This window comes from Staurois parvus, unplaced genomic scaffold (assembly GCF_062004578.1).
Source record: "Staurois parvus isolate SC_StPar_1 unplaced genomic scaffold, SC_StPar_1.0 ptg000175l, whole genome shotgun sequence".
Taxonomy (NCBI): domain Eukaryota; kingdom Metazoa; phylum Chordata; class Amphibia; order Anura; family Ranidae; genus Staurois; species Staurois parvus.
This window is the reverse complement of record NW_028317971.1, coordinates 2,594,502-2,617,500: the sequence shown is the minus strand read 5'-3', so window position 1 is coordinate 2,617,500 and position 22,999 is coordinate 2,594,502. Positions and strand designations below refer to the sequence as shown.

At 40.3% G+C, this 22,999-nt stretch overlaps 1 protein-coding gene across 1 annotated transcript in view; it reads left to right on the top strand.

The window, feature by feature from the left end:
* Nucleotides 1-22,999, top strand: part of EXOC4 (exocyst complex component 4) — a 634,255-nt gene that overhangs the window by 459,797 nt on the left and 151,459 nt on the right. Inside the window, exon 14 of the mRNA XM_089676875.1 lies at nt 13,924-14,102. Coding sequence (XP_089533001.1) covers nt 13,924-14,102 — 179 coding nt within the window. The remainder of the gene's footprint in view (nt 1-13,923; nt 14,103-22,999) is intronic.

Here is a 22,999-nt window from a genome sequence, read left to right as displayed (position 1 = left end):
AAGGACTAACGGAGATGAAAAACTGTTGTGTTCTTGCAGGTAGAAGCAATGGGGGGAAAAAACTACCTTGTATTGAAAAGGCAGGAACAAAGTATGGAGTGTGCAGGCATGACACTGCAGCTAGCCACACAGTACTTAAAGTGGTTCTAAAGGCTTTGTACCTTCATGCATTCTATGCATGAAGGTAAAAAAACCTTCAGTGTGCAGCTGCCCCCTCGACACCCCCCTTCCCCGTTACCTAATACTCACCTGAGCCTGATCCCCATCCAGTGATGTTCACGAGAGCAGAAGCTCTCCCAGGTCTCTCTTTTCTCATTGGTTGAGACACAGAAGCGGGAGCCAATGGTCAATCACAGCCAGTGAGGAGGGAGCAGGGGCAGGGCTGAGCCACACTCTCAAAAACACACAGGTGCGACATGGGAGTGAGCATGCAAGGGTGCCCCCAGAGTAAGCAGCTTGGTCTGGGGCACTCAGCAGGGGGGAGGGACCAAGAGCAATGGCCAGGGTCCCAAGAAGAAGAGGATTAAGGCTGTTATGTGCAAGACCATTGTAGCTAGTTGTGACATATTTGTTGTTTTTTGTTTTGGGTTTATTATTCTTTTTTTTTTTTTTTTTTTAGTGGAACTTTTACAATCACTATTATTCCCCAACATTCAAACCTTTCTGCAGAAACCAGTGGAATTGATGATGTTGATCAACCAACTGCTCTCCTGAGGATTTACCCCCCTTCCTGACCAGGCCATTTTTTGCGCTACAGCGCTGTGTTACTTTGACAATTGCGCAGTAATTTTTTATTTTTACTAGTAATGGCGGCGATTGGCGACTTATAGCGGGACTGCGGCAAGCATTTTGACACTGGGGGGAACTGACTTGGTGCCACTGACATCCCCAGTGACGCCAATACAGTGATCAGTGCTAAAAAAAAAAAAGCACTGACACTGTACTATTGGCACTGGACAGGAAGGGGTTAACATGAGGGGTGATGAAAGGGTTAACTGTGTGCTGTTTTACTTGCGTCTGTGTGCTTCACTGTAAGCACACTGGTTTGCATGGCTTTGCTGTGTTCTCCTCCCTGTCGGAGATGCTCAGCAATCACCGGGCGCCGGCGAGTAATCACTGGCCGGGACCCGGTGATTGACAGCTGTGGCTGCGAATGGCGGCGTGGGTAGGTTGCGCGAGCGCACCATACCCGGAAATGCAAAATCACATATATATGCCCTGTAGCAGTATGTCTGTCAATCTGGTGCAGCTCCCTCCTCTGTCACCATTTTTTTTTCTTGGTGTCAGGAACACTTGTCAGAAATGATTCATTCTGATAGCCGACATAGCAGCAGCAAACAGAAATGACACTTAGTGCTCTTAAGTGAGACAAGTACACACTATAGAGGGATATGCTTTGTTAATGGTTTATTTCTGATGTTTACAACCACTTTAATGAATGAGAAAGAAACAAACATATTTAATTATAAATAAATTTGCTACCAAATGACAGCGTTTTTTTCACATTAGTTCAGTAGAAATAAGAAGCAACAGTTCATGTTAACATTCAGCCTGTTTTAGTCTTTTAAACTATTAAAGCTCTGGCTTACATATTCCACATGTATCCTTTATTTGATAGAGCCAAAAGTACCTTTCAGAATGAAAATATATTAATCTTTCTGATTAATACTGCCAGGAATGTGTTGTATAATCAGATGCTGATTACTCATTCTAATGCTTTTGATTGACTATAGCAGCATACATTCCGAGGGAATAGCCTCCTGGCCATCTTTCTCAAATATGGAAAACAGGAAATGTTAGAACAATTTTTGTTTGATTGCAGACCGTAGGTTGTTGCAGATTGTGGTTTAAACAGGGAATGGTCTTTTTGCATTAGTCTCTTGTGATAATCATTTGATACAACCCTTGACAATCAACAGAATGCTAGAGTATGCAATCAAGCAATATGGCTCTACTGTGGTAACAAGAGGAAAGGCTCTTCCGAAACACACCTAGGGTTACTTGCTAAGGGTGCACACATGCTTGTTTTATAGAGAAAAATAACGACCACACTGAGAGATAAAAGTGTCTGTTGAATCAGGTATCTTATATATAATTACATTGCTGTATATCAACACGTAACTGATTCAACAGCCTGGAATATGTAAATGAAAATATAGAATATACTGCTAAGAGGTACATAAGGTGACTTTTTTTCTCTGTAAAGTATGTTGGGGTGCCTGCTGGAAGTTTTAAGAGTTAAAAGGCTGCTTAGGTTTGGGGTTTCAGGAATTTTAGACACTGCTTACACTTACTTCAAAATTTGGCATTTGACATTTTTTTTAAAGCTGTCCAAAACCAAGCATTGCAGCCGCAGCATGTGTACACACCTGGCCACTGCCTCAGCAGCAACAGGGGGAGCTGTTGAGGGGCAGTAAAAATGCAGCTCTGCCATGGTCTTTTACTGCCCCTGAGTCACAAGTGTAAAAGAGGCCTATGATAGCGCTTCCTCACTGCATCTGCAGCTGTTAAGGGGCACTTATACAGTGTTAGCTGAGCTTTGTGTCCACGTCCATTTTGTGGTATCCTGTGTGGAGTAGCAGAAAGGTGAGCAGGGACTCCAGCAGGGGATCAGCAGATTTCACACATGGTGTACAGCACGGGAGTGATACAGCAGAAAGGTAATGAGGGGCCGCAGTGAGGACCAAGTGGGAAACTGACCGTCGGGGAATCAGCAGAGCTGGAGATCAGATCAGCAGAGCAGAAGATCAGCAGAACAGAGGATTAGAAGGAAATAAGCAGAGCAGAGTTTTAGCAGAATGGAGGATCAACAAAGTGGGGTGGAGGGGGGAGAATGTACTACTGAGTGTGGGGGGGAGTGTACTCCTGAGTTGAGGAGGGGTTACTACTGACCAGTTTGGGGGAAGAATAATGTGCCACTGATGGTAGGATGTGCTACTGAGCACAGAGGTGGGTACTACTGAGCTAGGAAACTGTAGAGCCAAGGACCTACTTAACCGAGGGTACTATTGAGCCTGGAAACCTGTTGATCAGTGGTACTAATAAGCCAGGAAATGGATGAGCAGGGGTACTACTGAGCCACCAAAATAAAAACATCAGACACCAAACCAAGACCCAACCATGCCTCAAGTCTGGTGACGTCTTCATCGTCAATTCCCATTTTACATCACTTTTACCATTTGCCAAGCTTCAATAAAGCTTCAGAACGCATCAAACATGCATATAAAGTTGGAGGCACTTCCACAAGTGGAACATCTAAAGTTATACATTGTTTCTCTCTCAGTATCAGGAATTGGAAAGTTTGAAGTTAAAAGAAATGTATGGTCACAGCATACACTTTAATTTTAAAACATCAGCATTGTAATAACAATACAGACAATAGTTATAGTTATATTTTTCAAGCTTACTTGAAAAAAGTCCTTTTGTGTGAGTTCTGCCTGTCTGCTGGACATCTGGTACTTTGCTGCCTGAAAGCTGTGATTCCTGTACTGCCTCCTGAAACTCCTCTTCTCAGCACCTCTGTAGTTCAGAAGGCAGCCTCTGTGATTTCTGTAAAAAGAGCAGACAGGTAGCGCACACACCTAGTGCATTATCCAAGATTTATTCAAAGATATAAAAGACAAAAACATACAGACAAAGCGTGTTAAAAGCTTTTGCATAATGGAGATGGCCACAACGGCAGGCAAGGTGTTCCAACTGTCAGTGCGGTCAGGAAGCTGACGCATTTCGGGGATGAATCCCTTTCCTCAGAGCTGCTGACCATATATCTTTGAGCAAATCTTGGATAATGCACTAGGTGTGTGCTCCACCTGTCTGCTCTTTTTCCAGTGGTTGATTCCCCGTCTGAGGAGGGCTGCATCCCTGAAGCATCTTTAGGCCACCTCTGTCCTGGTCCCCTTGGCTTCCCTTTGGCAATTAATTTCCTGAAGTGCTGGAGAGTACACACAATATCCAGTCTGTCATTTCTGTGACACTGCAGTGCCTTTCAACAGTGCATAATTAATATCACAGAATTCAGAGGTAAATGCATGGAGACCATCACAAAGCAAGTTTACAAACTTCAGGATCATTCAGATTATTAGCAATAGGCTAGAAATTATTGAAATGCAATGTAGTAATGAATATTTGATGTTACAATGTATTTTGTGACCATAGAACTCCTTGAATTACCAGTCTTGAATTACACATGGCCTACAAAAGTTGCCTAAACATGGCATTGAGATTGTAATTATTAATTAGCTTTTCATTTAAAAACCTCAGCTGTCTTTAAGGGGTTAAACAAGCCTGTGCCAGTTTGCTGTGCATTTTTTACATCCAACCTCTTGGCACAGAAAAAGATAGATATATGTATTGAGCCTATATCCTGGCCATTGATCTGCGCTGCTCGGCAGTTTTCTTATCAATCCAGCATTCAAGGGTTCTGTGCTTGAAGTCTCAAGTTGTGGGATGCATGAATCAACAGCCATCACCCAGGCAAGGTAAGCAGCCACGGTTTCAGCATATTAAGCACATTTTGCTCAGCAGGGCAAAGAAAGGAATAATGGACGGATTCTCCTTGTATAATTAGTTTTTAAAGCCCCGAGGACTGTTTGGCACTTGGTGTCCTTCAAGTCATATAAAGGTTACCTCTCATTTCATTAACAGAACAGAATTTTCAGCCCTGGAAGTACATTTATTATTAGCAGACTTGACTTTGATGTGAGAGAACAGAAGAGGAAGAGACGCAGGAGGCATAGCAAATCATTACAGCTGTCCCCTGCACAGCCATAGTCAAAAGGCATATTCAGGCAGCCACAGTTATCAGCAAATGATGGCACCATCACTGTTAACTTTATTAATGTGACATACGGAGACTAAACACACATACTTTTAAATTGTACCTTAAATGTGGTACTTTCAATGTATATAATAGCTTGCTTGTCCATACAAGAGTAGGAAAGCTTTCCGTACTGGTTAAATAAGGCAATATCTGGTAAGACTTCTGTGCATAAAGACATGTTGCATTTTCAGAAGCACTTGAAAGGCCTCATTTGCACTTAAAGGTTTTGTAGTGGAATCCAGACCACTGTTTTGTGTGGCGAAAATATAATCCAAGTTTATTATACAAATGTATGTGTCACTTTAACAGCAAAGAGGAAACCCCTAAATTGTTTACTTTTCAGGATATATTTATATTATTTTGATAATTTTTGCAAATAAGCAGATTATCATTTGACATACCCCTCTTAATACCAACCAAATCCATTTTTGTTTAAATCAGTTTTTATTAGAAAGAGGCAATATACAAACTGTGACAGTGTGGCGATCTGTCACTATGTTGAAAGGTTATTTAACCCAGGATTCTCAACAAGGCAGGTTGAGGGGCTCGAGGGTAAGTGTTTGATACAGAGGAAAGTGGCTTTCCACTTTCCTCATTTGTTTGTAAGATCCATTTTGGTGCCTGGAGATTTCAAAGCGATTTGGGAGGGATGAAATCTCCAATCCTGGGACCAGTTTTTGGGAATGGCCAGGATACTGATTGCTCAGGTGTGCATGGCTCTTTTGTAGAGTCAGAACCAGGGTTCTGGGCTCCACCCCGGCAGACAGGAGTCAGGAGGGCTCCACCCTGGCAGACAGGAGGTCTCTACCTTGGAGTCAGGGGGGGTTCACCTAGGAGAGGTGGAAGCCAGACTAGCTGTGTGCTAGTGGCCAGCTGTGTGCGAGAGCCATATTTTGGAAAGAGTCTGTAGGAGACGGACATAAAACTGTGTGCAAGCCAGGAGGCTGAATTTTCATTTGCATGTGTTTGATGGTGGATACCCCTGCGTGGGAAGCTTTATGGAACATTTTCTTTAAATAAAAGTGGGCTAAAAATGCCTTAAAAAAGAAAGCGAGTTGCTGTGTGCATTTACAAAGCTCTACCATTTGAAGCAAGTTCCCACAAAACATAAAACTAAACCAAATCCATTTTTTTTTTTTTTTCTTCCAAAAATTTTTATTGAAATACAAGACATTTGAGATTAAAGACAGGTACGGAACACATTTTGCATACGTATAACTGAAGCAATCTCCCGTAACGCAGACGGGTATTCAGACATGTAATTGAGGTATGCAGTAAACATAAACAGGAGATCACGCTACCCAGTAAACAAAGTAAAATAACAGGTTCGCACATATGAATGGTAAGCAATAGAGGTATAGAGGATGCAAGTGTCAATCCATTTTTTAAATCTCTAGACATCCTCGCCATACAAAGTTGAGTTAGGCTCAGTTCATACTAGCTTTGTCAGCAGGCGTCAGACAGGCATTTGGGAAGCGTTTTTAACGCTTCTCAAGCGCCTATGAAAATTCTGCACATGGCAGCACACAGTGCTGTTCACACTGAAGCAGTAGCACTGTGTCAAAACTGACGCCTCGTGTCGAGTCAGGAGGAGTTGAAGCCTCCCATTCAAGTCTATGGTGCCGCTCCGTTGCAGGGTGGTTCTGGAGCGTTAATACCATTTAACTTCATTATAAGCATTCGTGGTACAGTTTTAATGCTTTGCAAACGCCTATCAACCGCCTCAAAACCGTGCATGGGGTGTTTGGGGAGCGTTTGAGGAGCGGTAAAGTCTTCCCAAACGCCTGTCTAACGCCTATCAAATGCTATAGGGGCATTTGGCAAGAGTTAGAAATAAAGTCAAGTGTGAACAAGCCCTTAGAGTAAGATAACCCAGAATCTACCAGACTCTCTTGCTTGTCCCCACTTAACTTTTTATTATATAACATTAGGGTACATGCACATGGTGCTGATGATTGATCATCAGTATTCCTGGCCAAAATTTATTGCGTTTACTTTGCATGTATTTGTCCTTATAATAAATTCTAGCTCTCAGAATGGAAGTTAACACTTTAAGCAGGTATGATGTATTTGCTTGCATACGTGTGTATTTGTGTAACATACTGATTGGCAACTCAGATTTTTTTTTTTTCTTACTCGTCTATATGCAGTGCAAGTTTACATGCCTGTACATACACATACTTTGAAAACTATGAGCTGCATTTAGATCAGTAAAAAATACCTGTATTCCTAAAAACACCAAGTTTTTTGGCAGCAGTGTGCAAAAGGCCATATAGTCTTATCATCCCTCAGGTCAAATAATTTACTGGCTTCAGTCTAAGTTTGTGACCTCTCATTTATCTATTCATATTTTCAGGTAAATTAACTAAGTTGTCTTCTTATAGTTGGAGAACAAAATCTTCCCGTCTCCTGGTATACAAATCAAAACTGACGCATCATTAATAGGTCACATCAATACCAGTAACAGACTCCATCCCAATGGACAAAAATTTACATTTTTACTTTACAGGTTACTCTTGGTTTTCTCCTGCAGTGCTTTACAACCACTGAACACCATTACTAAAATTTATTCAGATCAGCTATCAGCATGACACCGATCGATTTGGAGAATTTCCCTAAAATTTAACAGATTAAGCGTAATCTGATTTATGAATGTATTAAAAAATAAAAATGTATTAATTTAAATTGATTTATGAATTTATTATTTAAAAAATAAAGAACAACCTCATAATTCCCCATTTTCCCCTTGACTCACAGGTGAACCCATACAACAAAGCAGGAAAGTAAGAGAGCACTAGGTACAATTTAATCTGGCTTTTGCACAATGCCACGCACATGCAGGATGTCCCAGTCATCATTCCTTAGAAATAGACACGCTTCCCCTTCTCCCAGAGTTTCCTTTCTGCTGCCAAAGCTGAAGATTGGAGTCTCCACAAAGCAGACACTGAAAAACTTAGAAATGACAGATTGTTGCACCCCGCTGAGCTATGGGGACTTAAAAGCAATTACACTATAACTCAACAAAAGTGAGAGAATTTCACTCTCTCTCAACACCAAGTACTGTTGGCAATATATGTATCTCTTCTAAAAGAACCATGAACTATAATCCCAGTATTTTATTGTCAGAGCTTCAACTTCATAAATACTTAATGCAAGTAAGGTATCACTCTTAGGATTTTCATTTTCTTCTATCTCACCTCTCTTTTCTTTACTGTACACAGCTAGAAGCTCAAATGAGCACTGTTCAAGGTTAAGCCTGCTCTGTTTATAAAAAGGGAAATGGAGGAAAAATACCCTACTAGTCTTAAAGGAGAGCAGTCCCAAAAACCCGCACATTGCACAAAACAAGGAAAAATAGCAAAACATGTAAAAGTTCCAAAAAAGTATTTTTAAACCTACAGATCACACAGCAGAGATCGAAAGCTGTACAGATTCCAAGGAAGAAACGATTAGAAATCACTCCCATCACTAAATCATACACAGAGTTTGGAGTATTGTTTATCCCTCTGGGATTTAAGAATTAACAAACACATTGGCAATTCGGCACCATGAAAAAAGATTTAAAGAAACGGTTTCTTTTGCAATATAATTTGGCTTCTGTCCTGGAAACAAATGGTTAGATTCAAAAACAATAAATACAAAAAAGACATTGCTCAGGAACAAGTTTAACAGACCCTTATCCAGAATTTTTTGAATACCAAAAGGTGTTTGACCACCTCAAAAACAGCATGTTATACCCCCTTTTTGTCCAGACTGGTTTTTAGTGCTGTGATAATTTGTCTATCATGCAACACTGTATCGTATATGATTTTTTAGACAGAAATTTCTTTTTGATTGTACTACTTTTCCATTTTTTATTATATAAAGGAAAATTACTAACTTTTGAAACACAATGTTTCCCTTACTTTCTGTTATAAAACATCAAATAATCTTTCTTCATAAAATCAGGTCAAAATGTATTCTGCTAAATTTCTTTGATTTGAAAATTAGTAATGATATTTTTAGCTTATGTGGAATTTATAGAGTCTACAAACTATAGTGTGTGTGTGTGTGTGTGTAAATACACTACGGGTCAAAAGTTTTAGAACACCCCCATTTTTCCAGATTTTATTGAAATTTAAACAAATCAAGTCCAGTGAATAACCTGAAATGGTACAAAAGTAATCGGTAAGCTGCCAGAGCTTTAAAATAAAAATTTAGGTTAACAAAAACTGAAAAATAATGTACAATTCAGGGTTGTAAAAAAGGCCCTTTTCAGGGAAGACGTAAAGAGTTTCTCCTGCAGCAATGCAAGTAAATAAAGTCTTGAAAGTTTATGCTGACAATTCCTACAGGTACCCAACTTTTGTTTATTACATACAAGCTTTCTGTATAAAAGCAGTAATGAAACAGACTTTGTTTCTACACCCTCTTAAGCAATGTTTAGACAGTTTTGGACTGCAGAAAGTAGTATATTGCACTCAAAATGCTGAGAAAAAGGCAATTACAGGAAGACAGACAGACTATTATAACCCTTATAAGTGTAGGTCTTTCCTTTAGATGAACTGCAAAGAAAGCCAGGTTGTCAGTGAGTACAGTTTCCTACACCATCAAAAGGCACTTGGAAACTGGAGAAAACACTGACAGGAGGAGGTCTGGCAGACCCAAAGACACAGCAGAATCAGAAGACAAGGTTCTGAGAGTCAACAGCTTGCATGACAGGCGGTTCACAGGACAACAGCCTCAAGCACAACCTAACACTGATCAAACTGTTGGCGCTATATAAATCCTGTACAATAATAATAATAAAGTAAGCAAGTCTCAGATTCAGCTGTGAAGAGGTGACTTTGAGCTTCAGGTTTTACAGGTCGGGTGCCTATGAGAACGTTATTGCTAAGATGGCAAAATAAGAAAAAGAATCTTGCCCAGCCATAAAGCACCATCAGTGGACTACTGAACTCTGGAAGAAGGTCTTATGGACCGATGAATCAAAATTTGAGATCTTCAGTTCACCTGTCGAGTAGGTGAAAGAATTGTTCTTCAGCGGGTAACAAAAAGTGGCAAACATGGAGGAGAAAGTGTGATAGTCTGGGTCTCTTTTGCTGGATTCAGAGTATGTGACTTGCACAGAGTGAGTGGCACCCTGAACCAAAACTACTACCACAGTATTTTGCAGTACCATGCATTATCCTCTGGCATATGACTAGTTGGTCATGGGTTCTTCTTACAGCAAGATAATGATCCAAAACATACCTTCAGGCTATGTGAAAACTACCTTAGAAGAAAAGAACAAGACTAAAGGCTTCAAATCATGGATTGACCATCACAAACTCTAGAAACTCCATTGAGCTGGTTTGGAATGAATTGGGTAAAAGCAAAGCAACATACAAGTGCAAAATATTTGTAGGGACATTTGCAACAGTTTTAGGATGAACTTTCCATTTGAAGGGGGCTGAAGGAAATAAAATTGTGCAATTCCTCCATCAACCCAGTCAGTGTTGATGGGGTAATCCCTCCTGCTGAGCTGTTGTGTTCTGACAGCAGGAGGTTTCCTAGCCCTCAGAATACAATAATCAAAATTTCCTGGCCCTTTCCCTTTTCACTTATTTTTAGAACTACATACCTCTCAGGTATTTGCAGCAATATCATTCTTTATGGGCTATGCCATCTAGGACATTTTTGTAGCAGACTCACTAGCTTGTCCATGCACAGACCATGTTATAATGTAACATCCTTTTCATTTAGAATCATGACCTGCTAGACTTCTAAAGTAAACCGCAAACTATTCAATGTTATGGTGACTGCAAATGAATGGCCGCCTTCCCTATTTGGAAATTTAATGTACATTTGTTTTGCTATATGCTGCACAGTATTAATTATTGTTTACCCTAATTGTACTTAAGATCATGTAAAATTAATATAATTATTGTTAAAGAAAAGGGAGGGCTAGGGAAAGTGAGGCTGGGGAGGAAAGTAGTGGATGTCCTCCAGCCAGGAAATGAGGTGGACTCTATATGACTTGCTGCAGCTTCTGATGCACATTGTGAGACGCTCACAGTGTGCAGTGAAATTGGAGTAAGCAATTTTAGTGCAGGAGTGGAAATATTTGTATTAATCAAAAATATACTAATTTCCCTTAAAGTGTTACTAAACCCACAACAGTAAAATCAGTCTGTATATGCCGAAAAGCATGCTCGTTATACTCACTGTGGAACTTAAGGGGTATTCCTCTGCATTGTATAAAAGGGAGAGTTGAGCCTGTCTTCTCTAGTCCTCCCCTTCTTCCATGTTACCCCTTTCATCTCCTGATAAAACAGAGCCTTGGGGAAACTATACACATGATCAGTTTGGTGTGTACTGTTAGAGTGTTTTTTTCTTTTTCTTGGGAGGGTGCATGTGATCAGCAAAGGGCCAATCAGCACTGTCCAGACAGAGGGTCAGGGGTTCTGCAATCTCAAAGGGCAGTGAGAGGAGAATGAAAACTCCTACAAGCTTTTACCAGTGCTCAGCTGGACATTGATAGAGGTCACAAGACTGTTCTACCTGCTGATGAGAAAAGGTGTGTAGCTGTTTATATTTACTAAAATTATTGCATTTCCATGTTCTGTGTACTGTGGGAGACCGGATATAGTGAATGCAGGGTCCTGGGTTTAGTAACACTTTAAGTAATCACTAAAATACTGCATGTGTAGATATTACTTTATTATTGTACACATGCACAGATTTCAGTTAATAAGCCTAATTTAATCTGAAAGTAAGTCAAGGCATTAATATTGACATTTCTAATTTAGTTCCATCCTCACTTTATGGTATCCGATTTCCAGCAGTCTTTGCGGCCAAAAATCCTGACTTGTTACACATGTTTTGTCTTGCAGCTTCTTTTCTATTTAGCTTGTTTTTTTTTTTACTGGTGTCTGAAATATCCAGCTGTGAGCTAATAGGTAGTCTTATCGTACTTGTCAGCCACTAAGCAAAATCTGTGATGCTGAAGCCTAAAATGCAGATATTTTATGTAGTCTGTAGGATAATCACCTTGCTCTTTTCCAGTTTAGTGCACTGGTGATAGCTGGTGATGGATGTTAGCTGTTTAAGGGCAAGTCCAGTTACATTCTTTCATCCATGATTATTTACACATTCCCTCCTAATTTACAGCATACTGGCTGTTGCAAATGATATGCAGTTTTTTTTTACACTTTCACTCCCCCTCCGCCCCCCCCCCCCCCCCCAGCTTTCTGGAGTGAATTTGTTTTATTGACTAATTTAGGTATCCCCTCAATCTACGTTGGCTAGTACATGTAATTGTATGCTTTGGCTTAGATCCATACATACAAAATTACTGGTTTAAATTGACATAACACTCTCTAAATACTCTTCAGCATCTTGCTTATTACATTACAACCCTAGCTTTGTCGTTTTTAAATTAAAGCTGAAGTGTTGTTAAATTTTTTTGTTGTGCAGCCCCAGGGACATAACTTGAAGATGATTTTCAGGTTTTTTTACATCATCTTGGGCCAATGTAAGTATGTATTTGCTATACCTGTGGGATCCGAGTGGTAGGTGGAAATGACTGTAGTAGGCACTGATACTACAGTGATCTCCACTAGCTTGTGACTCCTGTGCTGATTGGCTGCCCTGCTACATTGTTTGCTCGCTCAGCATGGGTGCCATTCAAGAAATAGTTCGCATTTTTGATCGGACAAGGCAGAGAGGTGGGGTGGTGATGTCACAATATCCTTCTCATTCAATCCGAGAATGCTTTGCATTCATTGAGAAAATGGAAGGTGTTCTTTGAAAGGTGTTCTTGCCAAGTGAGCGACCTCCAAGGTTCATTAGGCAGCAGTGCACCTCTCGGAACTGGACCCGGAAGCTAGTGTTATTCATGGTAGTAACTGTGCCTACTAATGTGATTTTCAGCTTCTACGGGAATCCTGATTGGAGACTGAAATGACGAGGTCGTCCTCACTTGTATCACTAACCCTGACCCCACTGGAAGTGGAACAGAGGGTGTCCAGGGATCAGGGGGACAAGAGTGCCAGCAGATGTTGTTTGCAGCTCTTGCAGTTGGAGACTTTGGAAGACTGATGAACCTCCGATTCAGGCACAGTAGTAATATGCAGAGCTGGTATGGTAGATCGCCAGGTGTGCACCAGAGCAAGGCAGGAGGCAGGGATAGGAGACAGGATCAGTGTCAAAGGATTAGCCAGGGTCATCAACGGGCGGACAGCGAGGTACCAAATCATAAGCAAGCCAAAGTCAGGAGCAGAGCCGAAGTCAGGAACCAGTATCAAGCAGGAGAGGAATCAGAGTCAGGTCAGGAACGAGCCGGGTCAGCAACAAGGAAATCACACACAGGAACAAGCAGGAAACAGGGAACCGCTGAAGACCAGTCCGCACTCGGCAAAGGCAGAGGCACATCTTAAATAGTCCATCTGGCGCCAATCTTCACCCTGCGTGTGTGTGATCGTGCATTTCTGTTCACATGCGCACGTCTATTCACCAGCCGTCTCACGAGAATTCCCTTACAACCACAGGTATGACACATACATACTAATATTGGTCCAAGCTAGATGTAACTATGTAAAAACTTCCATACCTCAAATTTAGCTTTAACTGTAATGAAGTGTGTCCCACTTCATTATAGGTAAGTTATAAATGGCAAAACATTTCTTCAGGGTTTTAAAAGGTTTGCTTCTAAGCGTTTATATCTGCAAACCAGTTGAGACCGGTCTGGATATCAGTTATAAAAATTGCTTACTGTTTGGCCAGCCATAGAGAAAGTTCGAATGCACAGAAGGACCAGTATGACTACCATCAGGAAGAAAATTTTCTAGGCACTGCAGTTATGTCTGTAGTGAAGGGATGGCTGAGGAGAGTTGTACAGATGAACACTGATTTAGAGGAGAGCTGTGGTCCAGCTTGAGACTGCTTTTTGCTAAGACATGTAATTCACACCTAATCCGGTGAATAAGATCTTTTATCTCATGTCTAACTTAATTTTATAAACTCTAGTGAAAACACTTGATTTTGTTTCCCATCACATTTCATAAAATCTGATATTCTTTTTTTGTTTTCTGTGGTCACAGTAATTTTTTGGATGACATTCTGTATCATTCTTTACTTTTCAGAGCTGCGTTTGGTAAGGAGTCAGAAGTCCTGATAGGAAACCTTGGAGATAAATTGATTCCGCAGAATGAGATTATGAGTGATGTCAGTGATTTGAAAGCCCTCGCCAATCTGCATGAGAGTCTAGAGTGGTTGGCAGGAAGACTGAAAGCTGCCATCGCTAGCCTACTAAGTGCACAATGTAAGTATCTGTAAACTCTTAATTTTAGCTACCAGTGGAATTGTCAGAGCCAGTTAATACACATTAGGATGCTTATTAATAAAAATCAGAAGGATATTCCCTTTTCATTTATCTGCACTTTGACCATTCAATTATATTGGATTTTCCACTTTTTTTTTTTTTTTTTAAAGCATGACCTAGGAAGTTGCTATATTGAAGTTAAGTAGAAACAAATTTTAAATAGGTATGTCTGCTTAAAACAGATTGCAAAAATTACAGCACATTAGGGAAAGGTTTCTGTCTTTCATTAAAAGTAATGGGTTAAAACAAGTTTTGGATGGCACAAAAATCTGTCTAAATAGATTTGTCTGAATTATTTTAGCCTCAGTCAGAATATGGCAAAAATTAGTGGAGGAATGGTCCATAGTAAGTTTATAACTTGGTGTAATTGTATGGCTGGAATCAATATTTCCAATGAAGGAATAGATAAACATCCACTTTGGATTTTCATTCTTGACTGGGTTATATACTCCCACCTTCAGTTGACTCCCATATAACCCCTCTCACATTGATAAATCCACATATTTTTGCTAGTGTCATTAGATGACTCATTAGATGTCATTAGGATGTCTCTTCTCTACTGATGGAGATTACTAGCTTTACTTGGCATTGTTTTTACATGGATTCCTTGTTCATGTACCTAGCTACACTTCAGACTGTATGCAGACCCCATTGGATGGAAGATGCGGAGCTGGAATGTAAATTCACTTTAGGCTCTGAACTCTGCATTGGGCACTCTTCTTTTGTACAGTGTGCAACGTGTGGAATTAGTCATAGAATGCTATACACGTCCAGGACAGTGGTGATCCATTTCAGTAGATAGTCCCTGCTGCTAAGACTGCTTTGGGGGGCAAAGCAGGAGTGCCTCATTTCCATCTTTAAAAACCATGGCCCGTTGTATCATGATGTTTTAAGTACAAATGAGTACAAAAAAGGAACACGACTGACGACAGTTGATATCTAAACATAGGAAATAAAGCAGCAGTATAAAATACATACCAATACAGTGGCAGGGTACAGATACAGTGCCATACCAAGTACACAGAGGAACATTTTGGAATCCCAGTTATCGGCCGAAAGAAGAAGAACATATTAAGAGAAGGGGGGGGGGGGTGGAATGGGGAAAAAAGGAAGTGATACAAAGAGGGGTAAAATGGCAGGGGGGGGGGGGAGTTCCTCCAAGCGTGCAGGCTGTGTAGTAATTGGACAGTGATACCTTGTGTGTCAACCCAACAATTCCAGAATTCCAGATTTTATCAGACTTTTGATGGGAATTTCTACTAGCATAGGTACGTTTGTACAGAGGTAGAATACCATTAATAGCCATTTTCCAGCTTTTCGCTGTAGGAGGGGCAGACGATTTCCATTTTAGGAGAGTTTCTTGTCTAACATAAAAGACAGAAGAAATCACACAGAAACCTTTCATGTTTAGCTGACCGCACACCCTTCACAAGGCCCAGCAACCACTGGGTAGTATCTAGGGGGAGGGATAGACTACTCACGGCATCAACAGTGTCCACCGCTCCACGTCAATACCGTTGCAGTTTAGGACAAAGCCAAAAAAACATGAAAATAAGAACCAGTTTCAAATCCACATCTAAAGCTGGTATTGGGAATGCCAGGATAAATAAGAGATAAACATTGGGGGGTCTAATAGACTCTGTGAGGAAATTTAAGTTGGAGAAACTGGTCCCTGGAGGAAATCATAGTCTTTAAAAATTGAAGCGGATATTCTTCCCAATCATCTTCCATCAGGGTGGGGATGTCAGCATGCTACTTATGATACAGGGTAGTCATTTTAGGTAAGGTCAGAGGTGATAGTTGCAAGTATATCGCAGATAACGGTTTTTGCAAGTTGTAACAGGATAACAATGTCTCTAGTGGTGCAGATAGCAGGGTAATAGGGCTTGAAAGCTGTGCCAAAGCTGCATCATGAAGTTGTAGGAACCTAAACAACATAGCTCTGGGCAGGCGATGAGTGTCCCGGAGCACAATGAAGGATAGTAAGGTAGCATTATGTGTTTAAGTAGTGTGATACCATGTCTAGCCCATAGAGCAGGATCCTAGTGTGGAAATGGGGAAGGTTTGGATTGCCCCACAGGGAAATGTATGAAAAGTATGAGTCAGCTGCTGCATATTGGGTCCTGGCCTGTCTCCAAACCAAAAGAGTCATTTTCCTTGGTACAATGATCGCATGGTTAGAATGAGGTCCCCGAAAGGACAGGTTACTAAGTTCTGCATAGGAGCCCAACAGGGCAGCCTCAAGTGTCACAGCTGCATTATCCCTTGGTTACGCAAATCGCCAGTGGACCGTCACAAGGATGGCCACCCAATAATAAACCAAAAATTTGAAAGAGCTAGATATAAAATTGTCTTGGCGAGCCGAAGAGATTTTCCCACCCGAACAAAGGCCGCAGCTTGGCCCTGTTCCCCGCTCTCTCCTCACTGGCTGTGGTTACCAGCAGCAGAAGGCATTGGCTCCCGCTGCTGCCTCTCTGTCCAGCGAGGATAGAGAGAGAGATGCTGCACATGGATCGCTGGATCTGGTAAATATGAGGGTGGGCAGGGGGACTGGTGGAATGCATTGAAGTGGTTGTAAACCTTTACATATACCCAGTGAACTGACTGGCCTCAGGTGATACACAAAGGTGAAAAAGATTGTACCTGTCTATCTGCAGTCTTCTTTTCTGTACATCCAAAGTGCTGACTTTATAAAGCTTGTCTGAAAGTTCAGAAAAAGGGGGGCAGAGATCTGAAATTACACTCTGCAGAGCTCAGTGAGTAGAGTTTTGAGAACCGACTGTAAGGAATAGACACACCCAGGGGCGGACTGACAACTCATGGGGCACCTGGGCAATAGGGGATCATGGGGCCCTTGTGTCCTTCCCAAACTCAAAAAAGCCTATGAAAAAGGTACAAAGGGCATCTCATGGGGTCCCCTACTGACCCCGGGCCCTCGGGCAGTGCCCGAGTTTCCAAATGGTCAGTCCGCCCCTGGACACACCCCCTTCCACACAGCTCACAGGAACAGAGATGAGGCTTTCACTCTGCTGGAGTTCCCTCCCCATCACCATTTTTCTCTCGGTGTACAGAAAACTTGTTAGAAGAGATTCATGCTGATAGCAGAGGAACAAGGCAGCAGATAGAAATGACACTTAGTGCTCTGGATTGAGACAAGTATACACTATGGAGGGACATGCTGTGTTCATATTTCATGTCTAAGATTTACAACTACTTTAAGGTAAAATACCTTCTGCCTTTAGACCATTTAAGGTAGATCTTCAGCCTAATCTTTTTTTTTTTTTGTTTTGGTTACTGTTGGAAAGGGTTTAAATTTTATGGCAGATATTTATTGCAGTCTGCACACGTTTAGGAGGATATCCTCTCACTTTATCAGGGAAAGCAGTACTGATAAGTGGGACAATTTAGGTAAAATCTGTCCATCAAGGGCACAGCATTTATCAAAACATTTTAACATAGAGAAACACTAGAACTTTAATCAACAATGCTGTATGTGGCCCTATTAAGAGATATCTGCTTTCTTCCTTTTCCAATAACTGCATGTCAATAAGACAGAAAATAAAGAGAACTCTCCGATTTGGTGGGAGAAATAGAAATGAAATCCTGACAAAGGGGTTATCCCTTTCCCTACTTTACCAACTAAAAAAGAAAAAAGAAAATTGCTGGGTCACTCTTCAAGCAGACACCTAAAGCTATGATATAGAAATTAGATAATCTTGGAATGAAATGGCTATTTTTTTTAGATTGCCATCTTTTCACCACCTCATTGTTTATTTTTAAGAAACACTTTAACCACTTCCTGACTGCCCTATAGCAGAAATACTGCTACAGGGTGGCACGGGTGTGCAAATTCATGGGTGTGCAAATTCACGAGGAGAACTGTTAGGAAGGATAACTATTTTGTTTACAGTCATCTCATGCACACTGCTTTGCATGGCTGTGCACAGCACAGCCATGCAAAGCAGTGTGCTTACAGTGAAGCACACGGACACAGCACATAGTGAAACAGCACACAGTTAACCCTTTGATTGCCCCCCATGTTAACCCATTTCTGCCCAGTGCCATTAGTACAGTGTCAGTGCTTATTTTTTTTTTTAGCACTGATCATTGTACTGGTGTTAGAATGCCCGCCACAGTCCCGCTTTAAGTCGCGGATTGCCACTATTACTAGTAAAAAATTTTAAAAATCCCAGTATATATAATTTGTAAATGCTATAACTTTCATGTAAACCAATTAATTTACACGTATTGCGAATTTTATTTTTTTTAGCAAAGACGTAGCAGAATACATTTTGACTTAAATTTATGACGAAATTAGATTTTTTAAATTGTTTTGTTGGACATGTTTAATAGTAAAAAGTCAAAAATATTGTTTTTTTTTTCTCAAAATTGTCGGTCTTATTTTTATGTAGCGCAAAAAATAAAAACCGCACAAGCAATCAAATAGCACCGAAAGAAAGCTCAATTTGTGGGAAAAACAGGATGTAAATTTAATTTGGGTACAGCGTTGCATGACCGCACAATTGTCCGTTAAAATAACGCAGTGCCGTAATGCAAAAAATGGCCTGGTCAGGAAAGGGGGTAAATCCTCTGGAGGGCAAGTGGTTTAATAAGTCTGCCTGGGCATGAATAGAAAGATATACATTATCTGTTTAAATTGTTTTGATTTCTTGAATAGACTTTGTGTTGGTGAAGCAATACTGCTTGCTCAGATGGACTGCAAAAAATGACAAGTCATTGAAATGGTACAACTTAAAACACCCCTGATAATTATATTGGAATGTTTGCAGATTATTTTGTTTCAGAATTGATTGTATTATCAAATTCATAAATATTTAGAAAATGGTTCTTGAGGATGAATAGTTGAGCTGGGACTGTCAGAATCTTTACAAGCTTAAGTTACTCAAACATTGCCACACAGTACTTAGTATAAATAAGGAAGAAAATATAAAAATAAAAAATAAAAAAAACTTAATATATACAGGTGTCCTGGGATGTATCAATATACCATTAATGAAAATCATTCAGTAATGAAAATAAACAATACAATATATCCTGTGTACAATTTAAATGTGATCCCGTGAATACATATACCATCCTGTATAATAAATATCTTGTGACATAAATAATTTATCACTCAAAATCATAAATAAAAAGTCCAATGTGTCCATGTTCATGCAATTTTTCAAAAATATGAATGTTCATAAAATGTGCTGAGAACTGTTCATAAGGGTACCCAAACTCTTCCAAACTTCCTCTGTGATAATAATATATATATTTTACCACTTGTGCATGTCCCATCACCAATTGATTTATACTCTCACCTTATAATCTGACCTAATTTGTCTTAGGTCATGTGCACTTTAAGTGGGGGGTCACATAAGCCACAGCAGTACTTCTAACTTCAGCTCGGTTTCTATTCTCCTTCATCATTTGGCCAATATTAATTTGGAACTCAAGAAAAAAGGATATATAGTGCAATATTTTTTTATTATTATTATTATACAGGATTTATATAGCACCAACAGTTTGCTCAGCGCTTTACAATATAACGGGAGAGAATACAGCAACAATACAGTTTAATACAAGAGGGATAGGAGGGCCCTGCTCCTTGGAGCTTACAATCTAGGAGGGAGGGGATTAAAAGTACATATAGTTAACTTAAATGTACACTTAATCTGGTGCAATGCAGTATGTAAACCTTCCAATAGGAAGAATCTCCAACAAGATGGCTAACCACACATTTCCGGTCAATGGTGTAACCCCACCAGCTCCTTCCAACGCATTGCGTCAGATCATGTGACTTCATCAGGGCATCCCCTGATCAGTGTGAAAAGACCCTTAATTTCAAGAAAGTAACTGTCCCTAGGCTGAGAGGTACAATATGAGAGAGTTATATAAATAGTCTGCTACACAAAAATGAGGCATTTCTTCTTCCTCTCCCAATGATCACTCAGCCTATAGCAGATCCCATGGTAAAAGGCTGTAGCAGGAAATTCATCTGTATGACATCATTTGTGCTGACCCTAGAAAATGCCTAATCAAAGATGATCCAGCCTTCCTTGAGAGAATGGTAGATGTAGGCTTTCTCATGGTAGTACCGTGATCTCTGTAAAAAGGAAAAATACATATAAATGTTACATTTAAGAAATACTTAGCATGCATGTACTTAATATGACAAATGATATCTGATGCTAGGCCCAGTTTTATAGTCTATATTCCTTTATTCCATGGTTCTTAGTGATGGTAATTACTATTACTTTCTGCTAACAGAGTTTACACAACTGAAACTAATAGTCTTGACATTGACTCTGGTGATCTTGGAGTTCAGCCAGAATTTATTTACTCCAATGTAAAAATTAAAGGTCGAAAGAGCCAGTTCCCTGAGAAATCCTTAAATCCTTAATCACTCAGCAGAGGTCAGGCATTTGTACATTTAAATGGAATGTGTGATGAGGTGCAATGCAGCATTGAAGGAAAGACCAGTCACACACCGCAGCCATGTTTACCAATGATGAGGAAAATTATACATGACTCTGTCTCATCTTTCACACTGCAGTAGCAGTCTGCCCAAGCTTGTTTTAACCTAAACACTGATTCTCTCTAGTGAATCTTGATATGCCTGACATAAAATGCTTCATATACTTAAAATATGTCAGCTTTTCATTAAAGAGATGCTATTATCTTTCAGTAATATAGATTTTCATAATTTCCCAACATCAGAAAGAACTTTAGATGCTTGTTATTATGTTTACCTTATTTTTCTGTCTTATTGCCTGCCATTTAAGCTAGAAGAAGCTTACCAGGGGCTGTGTGCAGTGTCCTGTGATGTGTTTTTCACAGCAGCTATTTGAGATCAGCTATTTGTCGGAAACGTTTTCCCCTACTATGAAACTGAGAGATGAATTTTAGTAGAGTAAAACCACCAGCGGTCTCATAAGGGCCAACTTGACTTTAACAATGACCGCACTTTAATTGGTATAGCAATAACTGCAGAGTTACAATATCTTATTTGTTAGAAATTAGTTTGAAAACATTTTGTGACGTATTCAACTGTGAAACCAACTAAGGGTGTATGTTGTGTTTATGAACTGCACAGCTGACTGAAGCATCATTAAGGTTTGAACTTTTAAACTAGCCGAAGGCCACTGTGGAGGATCAAGATGTCCGTATGCAAACCTGAAATCACCATTTTGACACGGCTAAGCTACCGTTGGTGTAGATTTGTGGACTGTGCAGTGCTTTTATATGCTGCTGCTATTTTATTTGACATTTGGAAATTTTGAGAATGTACTATTGTTTATTTACGTTTTTCTTGTTTGTATGATATCCGTATACAGTGAGGAACAGAAGTAATTGAACACCCTGCAATTTTGCAAGTTCTCCCACTTAGAAATCATGGAGGGGTCTGAAATTCACATTGTAGGTACATTCCCACTCTGAGAGACAGAATTAAAAAAAAATTCAGGAAATCACATTGTATGATTTTTAAAGAATTTATTTGTCTTGCAATGCTGAACATAAGTATTTGAACACCTAAGAAACAGCAAGAATTCTGGCTCTCAAAGACCTGTTACTGTGCCTTTAAAAAGTCCACCTCTACTCCACTCATTAATCTAACTTGGTAGCACCTGTCTGAGCTCTTTAAAGACACCTGTCCACCCCACAGTCAGTCAAACGCCAACTACTACCATGGGCAAGACCAAACATATGTCAAAAGACATCAGAGACAAAATTGTGGACCTCCACAAGGCTGGAAAGGGCTACGGGGCAATTGCCAAGCAGCTTGGTGAAAATAGATCAACTGTTGGAGCAATTGTTAGAAAACGGAAGAGGCTAAAGATGACTGTCTGTCTCCCTCGGACGATAAGAAAGGTGAGGAATCAGCCCAGAACTACAAGGGAGGAGCTGGTTAATGACATGAAGAGAGCTGGGACCACAGTTTCAAAGGTCACTGTTGGTAGAACACTACGCCGTCATGGTTTCAAATCATGCATTGCACGGAAGGTTCCCCTGCTCAAGTCATCACATGTCCAGGCCCGTCTGAAGTTTGCCAATGACCATCTGGATGATCCAGAGGAGGCATGGGAGAAAGTCATGTGGTCAGATGAGACCAAAGTAGAACTTTTTGGTCTAAACTTCACTCGTCGTGTTTGGAGGAAAAAGAAGGATGAGTTGCATCCCAAGAATATATAGAACTAATCAGTGTGGCTCTGTACCTTGTGAAGGCCAGTCACCACAATCATAAATGTAACACTTTAATCTGTTTACATTCCTCTCACTTCGACAATGGATAAACGCCAGTTACAGCTAGGGCACTTAAAAACTATTGTTTTCTATGAGTTATATGTCCTGTTAACAATGTAGTGAAGGTGAGTAGTGTAGTGAGCTGCAGTAAAATGCTGACATCTATCATTTTACGACAGCATACTGTAAGGACTTGAATGCCAACACACTGCAGCGCAGCGCCTTGCTGTGCAGAGACATGAATGAAGAGACATTTTTAAAAAAGTGAACTGTGATGAGCTGAAATGTGAATCACACTGCCCCATCATTGCAGCTCACGGTAACTGAATACTGTCAGCTGCCTGCACACTAAAGTGGAGCATTTAGTGTGTAGACAGTGTGAATGAGCCCCTATATCTCCACCTGCATGCTGCCATCTGTTTCGGTAATTGATACAAGAGCGAAATTTCTCTTTCTATAATTATGGCAACATTGCTCTGTTTGTTGACAAGATTTCTTCTCTTTGTTCTCTGCTTTGTCTTTCTCTGCATGGTACTTGGTTTGTGTTAGCTGTGTAATTAGATATACTGAACTGGAAGTTCTCTCCTTCC